Source organism: Oncorhynchus nerka, linkage group LG7 (genome assembly GCF_034236695.1).
Source record: "Oncorhynchus nerka isolate Pitt River linkage group LG7, Oner_Uvic_2.0, whole genome shotgun sequence".
Taxonomy (NCBI): Eukaryota; Metazoa; Chordata; class Actinopteri; order Salmoniformes; family Salmonidae; genus Oncorhynchus; species Oncorhynchus nerka.
In genome coordinates, this window is record NC_088402.1 from 17904286 (window position 1) to 17916222 (window position 11937).

Sequence of the window (11937 nt, forward strand, 5' to 3'; positions counted from 1 at the left end):
TTTTAATCCAATCCATGAGAGACACATGTAGGTGAATGAAAAGGAGATGTTTACCACAGTGTTGTGGGTAATTGAGACAAACATATTCAAAGTTCAAAGCCAATAAATGAACTCCATTGAATGATACGCCTGAATGATCGTAGCCTATACGTCAGTGAGTTCAAAACGATTAGTGCCTAGATGTGCATGTCACCCTATACAATTGCAATGAGCAAAGGTCATTAGAAAATACAACCTGACACACATAAGAAATAGTAGCCTAACGTTTAGGTGCATATCAATATTTACGATTGATAGTGATCAATCGCTCACACAAATATCGTTTCCACGAATAAGGTTTCACATTCGAGTAAGTAACTCTCAGTTTGAAATATTTAAATAGCATTTAGTCTTATTTCTTTGTGCTTAAAATGTTAAGAGTTGTGCGTAAAAGGCCTGTGTGAAGGTAAAACAACTTTCAAAATAGTTTCCAGTCTGAGTAAAATAACCAGTCACATTTGTACATTCCTTCAAAAATCTTTTCATTTTTAATTTCGAAATATAGGATAATACAGAATATTTGGGGCATACCAAGCAGTTGATCCAAGATTATGTCCCTGACAATATATTTCAAAACGCTTTTCACGTTCATGTTACTGCAACAGAAAACAAGAAGACCTGTGAATAATAGAAACAAATATTTCGTCCTATTTGAACAAAACCTGGATGCATATTGGCTGAATCTGGGTATCGAAAGACTGCGGCCTTGTTGCGTACATTACCTATATTAACAACAGGCGTGTCGCAATGCAACAATTCGTAGGGTACAATGAGGCTGAACAAGCTTATATCAGGTTCTGTCTGTATAGGGTTAATATTCTCCTCATTGGGTTTGTCCGTGCATTAACATCAAATTCAAAGCCAAATTAGGTGTGGTAATCAAGTATACAAAATATAAACAGATGTTACTACATGTGTTGTAACTATTACAATGGCCTAGTCACGGTTTGGGGTCAACACCATTTAACACCGGGTCCTTATTATTTTGCTGATAGAGCTTCGCAGCTGGTATTTAAAAGTGATAGAAAATCAGTGGCTGCAAAATAAACAACCTTACGAACAGAGACAATGTACAATCGCGCACTTCCAAGTCTCATTATTTGGTCACACCAATTAATGAATTAAAGTCATAGCCTCATTTATGAAAAGCACAACAGCACATGTTGTCTGCCAACAAAAAATCTATACCACGTCACCACTCGTACGATTTTACTAACAGAAAACTTCATTTACCAGAGGCTTTTCTATTACAAAATGAACCCGACTCAGTCATTGTTAGACTGGTAAGGCTGTCCGCGCCGTGAGGCGAAAATGAAGGCAATAGACCTATTGTGGCACAATATTATTAGGATACATAAGAAACATAGTCTTGGTGAGGACAAAATCCGCAGAAATATTTTTTTTAAACAAAGTCTGATGGCCAAAATGCCGTCAGTGTGTCAACTTAAATCATGCTCGTTCTCAAACTGTTGGAAATCAGGAGAGATTCTGCTACCTGTCCTCGAACTTGAAATTAACAGTTGAGCATCGTGTTGCAGCTGCAGACATTGTTGTTGTTGTGTTGTTGCTACTGCTGCAACAAACGTCAGGGATAAGAGACCACAGCGAGTCAATAAGTCTGTAAACGCATATGGCAAGTCACTCCTAAAGCAGCGGGTTCGTGGTGTAATAATGTAATCTGTCCCTGCTTAATTTCTTTTCCTTCATTCTTCGGTTCTGAAACCAGATTTTCACTTGGCGGTCGGTGAGGTTCAGCATACGAGAGAGCTGCAGTCTCTTCTCTTTGTTGATATACACACTGAAAAAGAACTCCCTCTCCAGTTCTCGGATCTGATATTTTGTATAAGGACATCTTTTTTTACGAGTCCTCTGTCCACCTAGAGAGGAGAGAAGAGAATGGCGGTCACCAAAATATACAAATAGCTCATATTATCCATGACTATGCTCTAGGATTTATAGGCATTGTTATAGGCTTTGGGGTAGTCTATAATTACGCATGTGGTCCAAATCAATACGACGAAATATATTGTTATTGCCTCTTAATTTCTATATATTATTTATGCAGTCATTTCAATTACAATATGAAGCCATTAAATAGCATATGCAGTGTTGTGGATACGAACACTGCATATGCTATACATGATAACTGTTTTCAGCGTGCATGTAAGGCTATAGACGAAATGTAATTCATCATAAAATAATATCAACAGTAATACCACATCAATAGATTACATTTGATTTCTCACATCAGGAACATGACAAATAGCATACTAGTGCAACACACACACTGCCAGACTGCGTTAACGCACGATCTCCTATGTGCTAACCCCTAAACCAGAGGCATCCCCTCATTACACGCAAGTAAGTGCTCTTTTAATGCTAAGAAACCGTGAAACTAGGCTACATTTATGATTAATGTATGGCCGGGAATATTAGGTCTACGTTACAATTCACAGTAATAACTACGTGCTTTTAAAAAACTTTAGGGAGTGTTAAGAAAAATCACTAGTTCTGATTTCTTTCACGGCCAATTTCAATTCCAAGCACGTGATCCTGAAGTTTATAACAAAGTTTTGTTGGGGAAATCTACAGGCCCTCTATAAACCTTATAAGCTTATAAAACACCATATAAAGAATTTAACAGCAGCGCGCTAGATTGCAAACTTTCTCTCATAACCAGGGTGCTGACTTAATACGTACTGCTGCTGCTGCTGCTCGATTTCTCCTCATTGTTGCCGGAAGAGGACTCTGGACTGCTGGTCTCCTCGCGTGGCTCCTTCCCCTCAGTATCCCGGCACGGTGGAGCGTGCTCTGCCACGGAGTTTGTTTGTTTCGTGGCCGTTGTGTTCCCTGAATAGTCGTTAGACGACGGCGTTTCCGAGGCGTTGCCATATGCTGTCTCGAAAAACTGGTCGAAAGCTTGGGGCAGCACCCCATTCCTGCCAACGTTTCCGTAGAAATTGGACGCTGCAGAACCCGCGCCGGAGTGGTGGTGGTACGAGGCAGGGTTGTTTTTGGCAAACATTTCCCCCATGGTGGGCTGCGACGAAAGACAGTCCCGGTGAACCATGTCCTCCGTGGTGGGGTAGCACTGCGGCAGGTTCCCCCGATGTGTCCATTTACCAGACGCGTCAATTGCAGCATAGTCCCTGAACGTCACCTCTCTCACAGGCTGGACTTGCGGCAGGTTAGAGGAGTACGAATATGTTATGGGGCGAGTAGACGGGGTCTGGGACAAAAATGAGGGTAGACCGGAGAAGTCTGCCCCCGCGGAGACGTAGTAGGTGCAACTGGGCAAATACATGTTCGAACCGACAGGGACCAGCTCGTCAAAATCCATAATTCCTTCACTCTACCACAATCTGGGTCATGCCTCTATAGCCGCCCTTAACATGGCTCTGGAGCGCCCTGGCTCGTGCCTCTTTGAAGCTGGTTCGCTAGGCAGAAATTTTGAGACGTAAGCTGACGTGGAGAGCCAACTCCATCCATTCCGGGGAGGCGTGGGTCACGTGACCAACTGCAGAAATGGACAGATTTCCTGTGCGTGTGCGAGAGAGAGAGAGAGTTAACGGTTTATTTTTTTATTTAGCTTTTGTATATTGTCTATTTCACTTGCTTTGGCAATGTAAACATGTTTCCCATGCCAATAAAGCCCATTGAATTGAATTGAGAGAGTGAGGGAGAGAGGGTCGAGGGTGTGTGTGCTATGAGAGAGGGTGTATGTGCGGGTGTGTGCACGCGCGTGCGCGAGCATCATGGATAGTGAGGACTTATTCAGTGAATGAGTGTGTGAGTGAGTGAGTGAGTGAGTGAGAGAGACATACTGCTAGTTGTCCTGAAGCTTGACATTGGTGGTTTATCGCCATGTCGGTCTAAAATGAATTCCCTTACATGCAGCAAGTCAGAGGGAAAACTATAATTGCATTGGTTGTTAAAATGTAGGGAAGTGACATATTTCTATCGAATAACTAACCTGATTCAATATCAATTTCACATATGCTATGCGCCTTTCGACATCTAATCTGGGGGGGGGGGGGGTACTGGATCCATGCGTCTTGTAAGCTTTATGATATCCCTGAGGGTTTGAAGATGTCTTTGGAAATATTACACATTTGAGGCTTGCCAACAATATCTGTATCCTCTAAACATTTCATTCAATAGTAAAATCTAAGACTATTGATTATGCTTTTGCAAAAACAAAGACAGAAAAATTACATATTTCCATGCGATGTTTGATGTTTGTGACTGAGGTGTGTGCTCATAATTTACAACATTATATCATGACCGTTTGGCTTCACGGCAACATTTGTCAATCAGGGTCATGTTCAAGTAAGCCTTGATGTTTGGCCCTGCCTCCGGTCAGGTGTCAGCGACGCGACGACCAAACAGACATTTTAGCCATGCAACACTTAGACAACACCAACAGACAGCTCATATCGACGCTTGGCTGTTAAAATACTCCAAACCCGTACATCACCTGCATTTCGCCACATAAAAAAAGACGGAGGTTTTGTAAGCGGTTTTTTTAAAAAAGTTGCCAATATTGCACAATGTTGTTTACGACAGCGATAACTGAGGAGGCACCGGATCAATACTTCATATTTGAGCGCAGTAGGTAGAGATGGAGATAAATGCCCATGAATTGATTGTGGGTGTCTGTCTGGATATTATAAACACCCAGCGCTAGACCAACAATAGGCTAGTTAAAAATTGACGTTTGTTAAATCATAATAGGCCTATGTTAAACTAATTGTAGTTCGTTGATAGTTAGGTTGCATAATTAAGCCTCTACTGCAAAATTAGTTTTGTTTTCAACTTGAACTCCATGATCTATGAATAATATACGAATATAGGTCTCACCGCCTGTAAATAGCAATATTATCCAGATTGCACAATGCGTAAAGTGCCGTTTTACGCACAGATAGGCCTATTTCTACATGGAATGAGGAAATAGACATCTTTTTCTATTACCTGCAAGACATTGTGAACTACAATGCAATTCAGTTTTACAGTCCAATTCCGTTTAACAGACTGAGCACGCCTTCAGCGGCCCAGACAATAGTCCAGACAATATTTGAAATAGCGTCAACACACTACAACTATCTGCGTTGTGGAATACATTGATGTTGAATCAATAGCCGATTTCTTTTGAAAGATTTCTCCAGACGTTGTCCTCGTTTAAACCCAACTCCACGAGAAACGTTTAAACAACTTTTATGGGCTCCATGGGCCTATGGGCAATAATTATGTTCGAAACCATTATTCATTCTAAAGATTATGTTGGGTAAACATTTATTTCCTTATTAGCACATGATGTATAGACACTCTAACCAAAGGTGGAACAATAGTAAAAAAATGTTCATGTTTAAACATTTAAAAAGTATATATCGTTATATCTCATAATTAGGCTAAATACTATAGATTTTCCTCACGAGTATTGTACCCATTTCCCATCTATTGAATAGAATAAACACATAGGCCTATGAATTATTAACAGCCCAATAAAGTGTATTAGGTTATACAATTTACTTGTTGTAATGAAATACAAAATAACGTATATTTAGATTAATCGTTTTCGAGTTTGTTTTTGGATGATACATTTTGAATAAGCTACATGTGATGATACATGTTCAATTAGATTATGTAGGATAGTAAAGGTATTATCATTTTTACTATCAATAAGACAATGAAGATATCCGTCTCTTTGCGTATAGATAGACCACAGTGGTGGGTTTTGCGTGTTGTGAGCTGGTGGAACCTAACTCTACTGTTCTGTAAACGAGCGACCTGAGAACGGATTAGGACCGCGGGGACTCGCTTTACCCTAATCCGCCCGGCCTAAACTCCACACACACCGAGCTTCAGAATGCGCCAACGTGACACGTACTGTAATATGACCTCGAAAACATAACATGTCTTAAGAAACGGTAAGTAGGCTATGAGCTTAAACTCCTGTTCCAAAATAGAAACAAATAGAAGCATTAGAATATCTCGGGTCATCCGTTCATGCATTGCCTCCTATTCAAATGATTGTGGGGACACAAACAAACCCTGTGCCTTCGAAACCACACGCTCCGCCTCTTCGTCAATCCAGACAAATTCTACGACTTGAGCTAGAGCTTTTAAGCCGTAATTGAGCACAGGGTGCCCAGGAATACCAAAGGCACAGACCTGAGTTTTTATAGCTCCCATAGTATTATACTGCGTTTTTTTCTCTCGGCCAGACACCATCAAACCGACCAGGCGTGATAGGAAGTCGCCACCTACACGGACAAAGTCAGGAGCCGAAGCAGTCCAGCGACAAAAGAAAACCAGACTTTCTAAAACTTAACAAAGACAGGTAAGATTCATACTTACTCTTATAAAAATGCATTAGCTCTAAAAACGTTTTTTCGACGTAAACTATTTGTCTATACTGACCCAAACGTTTTAAATCATTCACTAAAGTTAGAAACAAGCTAAGAGAGACATTTAAGTTTCAACATGTAAACAGTTTTATGTTCGAGGAAGACGCTTCATAACACACTTGATTCATGTCGACCCTACGACATCTCTCTTAATTAAGGTCTTGTGAATTTTCTTCGGTGGTCAAAAAATAAGACGGCATCTCTGCGTAAAAGCCCCCCACGCCATAGCGTTGTCTGTGCGGTCGACTTCAAGTTCGGTGGAGGGAGAGGGTCACCGCCCGCGGGGTAGGCCCTTACAGTAGGGAGTGCAGACGCCATTTAAGGGCACAGTATGCCCCGGATGAAGTTTCCCTGATTACAAATTCATTTTCAGCTTCTGGCAACAACACTGCGAGTTAAGGAAAAGAAAAGGTGGCTTTCGGTTACAAGACAGATCGATTTCTGCATGTATGAAGTGACGTCTAAATATGAACTTAACCTTCGTGGCATTCTAGACTTTGGAATAGCAGATTTGTTGGTGTAGTTTTAATTTGAGAACTAGACACCAGTAAACTTACACTGATATTACATAATAGAACTGTAATGTTTTTCTAGCCTACCTGGTTAAATAAAGGTGAAATAAAAAACAGAATTAAAAAACAATGACCAAAAACCCATGGATTATAGTCCTCTCCATTTGGTACATTAAACAATTAACTTTACGCACAGAAAAATGTTCACTTCACTAGATCTCAACAAAGGGACGCAAATAGGCATTGATATAGTCCCATTGATGGTATTAAGGGCGATAGGGCTGCCACATTAAGGATGAATGAAGGTAAAAGTCTAACACTAACTCAAGTTATTGGCTTATCCAAGTCAATAACTTGTTATGGAATATTGGTCGGTGACAAATTCAACTTTGCTGTCTGAGGATATGTCTTTAAAATGTCCTTCATTTTTCCATTGATTATTTCTTTGTTCTTCAATTACCGTTAGACTTACTACTAAAGCCCAAGGATTATTGATATACAAAAATCCATTAAACTGTTGTTGTTGACTACAGTACGATTTTACCATTCAGAAAGTGATCTGTACAATTTATTATTGGTGTGTACCATGTTTTGTGTACCGTTTATTTGTTCAGCCTAAAGCCAATGAATGGGAAACAAAATGGCGTAGGCCTAGGCTACTAAATGAACCTTGCACTTTGGAATAAAGTCTATTGTTTTCAAAAGAAAAACGTGGGTGACGTCTTACACATCTTCAACAATGTCAACTGAATTGGTATATACATGTTCAACATAAACATCGAATAAGTTACCAATGGGGCTATATAGGCCTATTGCATAGCAACCTATTCTCACGTTACAATTCATTCTAACCCCAAGCCAGAAAAAAAGCATTAGGTCTGCTGTAAAAACTCCAATATACAAAAGAAATACATGTCGATTCATGTTCAATAAACATTTAATGTAATCTTGCTAACGCGTGAGTATTCCACGAAAAGTGATGCTAAATTGCATAGACTTATACTCAATTACGCAAAGACCCAACACGAAACGCATCGCCTTTACGATTGACGAGACTGCTCTGCATTTCCACACAAAACATGTGCTTCATTTCCATATTTTGATTCGTCAAAAGTAGATTAGAACTAAAACATTTATCTTGCGATTATTTTATGCACAGTTGTGAAAAAAAACGTGTGTTTTTGAACTTGAATGATATCTCATCTTGGCTGTTATTAAGTTGTAGGCGGTAATCAAGTCTATAAGCGAAGAGGGCGCGGACGAGGGCGATTACTACCACACAGATATAGTCATATGAAACATGACCAAAAAGCCCTGACATATACTTTAATACGAATGAACAAACACGAAGATACCAGGAGGCGTGAACTTTTTTTAATCAGTAAAGAACTGTTTATTTATCCACAGGTGACAGAAATGTGAGGAGAGGGCGACGGCGAAGACAGAGGAACCGAGGAGGGACCACAAGGAAAAACAGAGCCCATAGTGGGAACCCTATTCAACTCCCTGGTCAATGGGAGGACGTGTCTTTAGCCTTACTATCTATTGCATCAATTCAAGGGAAACGACTGACATCAGTCTCGCATTGAACTACCAATGACAGAGTGACACAAAACGAGTAAAAGGACCTCAGCGACGGAGTGGACAACCGCAACAACATAACAACTAACCGTGTGTTGCATGGAATATGGATTATAATCATTCCCGGTGTAGCTAAACATTGGCGAGAAAATAACTTCATAATGCAAAAGACACATTTCAAAAAATTTCACCAGGACCTTTGACTTGTGTACATCATGTTGCAATGGCTATAGCTTAATAAATTGTGAAACAAAACTGCGTTTTTTTCTCTCTCCATTTTATAGCCTTCTATAGGAGTCACGGAAGTGTTGGGCATGTAATATAGTGTGAAGTAGACCCACCAATATCAGCACCCTATGCTTATCCAAATCATTTCCCTATATACCGTAGGACGACGGAAACACAGCAACGAAAACAGGCCTACTTTTTCTTGACGCATCTCGTGCTTTTGAACTTGATTTTCTTATGGACGTCGCTCGCTTAAATACAAAAATGAGTTAACCATATAAAGCTGTGATAACAGTGTAAAGACTACGAGTACACTGTGTTACTTGGATCAATTCTACATTTAGCTCAGTCAGAAGTTACATTATTTCTACCTTGTAAAATGAATACGTCCCCTAAAGGACTCATCATAGAAATGTACTCATAACTCAATAAAAAATAATCTCATAGTATTTTCCCCAAGAAGAATATTTAAATACAGGCTATAACATATTTTTTTGTTTGTTTATGAGTCGGGTGAGGGAGGATTTTGATTTGTCGACGATGACAGGATATTTTTCTCCGGTTCTAGGTATGGGACCTATATCTGAATAACACAATTAAATAAATATTGCATGTGTATGGTTTAGGCCTGTTTGTTGCACTGTGCTCTGTGTGATAGTTATTTAGGCTAGAATATTAATGGAAAATATAGCTCATATACAACTCAATGTGGACAACTAGGGAACTAAACATGAACCTAACATATAGGCTTTAGACTAGACTAAAATCCTGAATCTCAAATGCAAAAGTGATACTTTGTTTTACTGTAATGTTTTGAACTTCATAGTACAAATGAAATATATAGGGAACGGTATGAAACCAAAATGCACCACGTGGCCTTATAATGGTAGGTTTACTGAAGTTTTATATGATGAGACAATAGTCTATATCAGAACAAATAGAATGTGTTCTTGAATCGATAAAAACGAAATAACACTGTACAATATTTTAATATTTTTCCATTTAATTTCAGATGGAAATCTCATGAATCTTTCCGTTATAAGGACCTATGTCACGCCGTTCAAAATAACAAGGCACACCGTCTATAGGCCTATCCCTTTTCTGTAAACGCAAATCGGAGCACAATAGCATCGTATAAAAACAGACAAATAACGAACAAAGTGTGGAACTAAGACATAATTAGGCCTACCGAAGAAGAAAAAGATAGCAGCCGGACTCCTTTGCCCGCACACAAGGTTAATTTTGGATTGGGCTACAAAATCATTGGTGTCAATACACCTTCCTCGTAGAAATTGAGAATAGACCTACTGAATTGTATGGGCCGAAGAAAAAATACCACCGACTTACTTGAACTAGTAAACGCATAGGCCAGGGCACGAGAGCGCAGCCTACGGAGGTGTGACGCACATATCCTCGGTCAAGTGCCTCTGCTTGACCGCTGTTAAAACGACCGTATCCCACGGTGTCTACCGGGCTAAGGTATTTTATCAGGCTATACTGCGTGAGCTTAAACCACATCTGTATGCGCTATCCTGGCTAGCGGGGTAGGCCTCTGGAAAACACCATCATCGGCCAGCCAGTTGAAGATTACAGCCTTCTTCATAGTCTCTCTCCATTACCCGGGTAGACAGCGAAGGTCAAAGTAAAGAGCACAACACTAGCCCCGGCCTTTACTCATCTCCTCCCCGCATGACAGAGTTGGGAGAGGGGGGCGCAGGTTCATGTTAAGATCCCTAGTTGTCCACATTGAGTTGTATATGAGCTATATTTTCCGTTAATATTCTAGCCTAAATAACTATCACGCAGAACACAGTGCAACAAACAGGCCTAAATCATACACATGCAATATTTATTTAATTGTGTTATTCAGATATAGGTCCCATACCATAGGCTGCTCCTCCGCCAGACAACAATACGGTTAATACAATAGGCCTACTTTTTTTTTATTTGTTAAATTTGAAAGCTTTTTTGTACGTGTTTTTTTCCTGTTAGGATTGACCGCCAACAGCCATTAAAACTGATGCAAAAATGTATTCTCCATAGAGAAAGGCAAAAAACAAGATATGACCTTTTGTGGACGTTTCAATAAAAGCAGATATTTCAGTGCAGATATGAAATGGAAATGGAATAGTGAAATTCTATAGCCCTTAAAACGTCTGGACTATTTGATAGCTCAGCAAAAAAGATTTACAGACGATCATGTACTTCTTACTTCTTACTTCACTTATCCCGTTTGCCATTAAGCGCGAATCAGTAAGACAGTGAATTATGTTGAGCTCTCTGAACCTGTATGTATATCATTCATTTTATGCAACAGGGAATGCCAAATTGAATTTCTGCCTGGATTACTTAGGAGCTGTCATGTCTGGCTTTGCCTTTGGGTGGCAGCAAGACTCCAGCAATGCTGCAGTGAGCGCTGGGCGTGTGCCAGATTTAGAATCCAGTCCAGCCTGCCATGCTCTATTCGCCAGCCACAGTTTGAATATCTCTCTCCATGGGTGGCGTGCGCGTTCGCGTGTGTTTGCGTCGGAACCGTGTACGCAAGGACGGAGACATTGCACGTAGACGGTGCTCTCGGTTAAGACATACTTGACCCTGAATTCAATTTGTCTGACAGAGGATTTAGTGTAATGCCTAATAAATAATCGTTTTGAGAAACTAAGAAGTTAAAAGTCATTATATATAATTTGCATAAATATACATTATAATTCTTTATGAATTACTGACAACGCTTCATTTGAAATTCAGCTCTTTATGCTGCTTAAATAGTTATTACATGATTAGGTCTACATGTTTTGTTACTAATTCAAAAACTGTTTTAAACTGCAAATCACAATTGATTATACATCATAAACCATGCATGTATTACTAATATAAAAGTCATACAAAAGTACTATATTAAAACAATTTATTTCGATAACTTGTTTATAATCAAGGGACATTCTAGCCTTATTTAGGTTAGATATATTATAATGTTATATTTTGATGTGATAGCACATTTATACTGCCTTCATAACAGCCTATAGACTTAACATCTACAACGGTGTTTAATCGTTACCATTATAGAATCAACTTTTAGAAACAGCAAAAACATTAGGACGCGACCGTTTCTATTTCAAATGTATTAATGTGTGATTCCGGATGTTGCTAGAAAAATACCATGCACCACA

The 11937-nt window shown here is 39.6% G+C and overlaps 1 protein-coding gene across 1 annotated transcript; it reads right to left on the bottom strand.

Annotated features, from left to right (window-relative positions):
- Positions 1-504: 504 nt before the first annotated feature.
- Positions 505-3473, bottom strand: LOC115132676 (homeobox protein Hox-A11a-like). Its single transcript, XM_029665399.2, has 2 exons — positions 2740-3473; positions 505-1916 (listed from the first exon to the last, which is right to left on the bottom strand). Exons 1-2 carry the CDS (start codon positions 3377-3379, stop codon positions 1684-1686), a joined length of 873 nt encoding a protein of 290 aa, XP_029521259.1. The 5' UTR covers positions 3380-3473; the 3' UTR covers positions 505-1683.
- Between the last annotated feature and the right edge of the window lie 8464 nt (positions 3474-11937).

Excerpts from the sequence above, each read along its gene's own strand:
- LOC115132676 (XM_029665399.2), bottom strand. The coding sequence starts at position 3,379 with ATGGATTTTGACGAGCTGGTCCCTGTCGGTTCGAACATGTATTTGCCC. Across the intron at positions 1,917-2,739 it reads ATCGAGCAGCAGCAGCAGCA|GTGGACAGAGGACTCGTAAA; the intron begins GTACGTATTAAG and ends TCTCCTCTCTAG.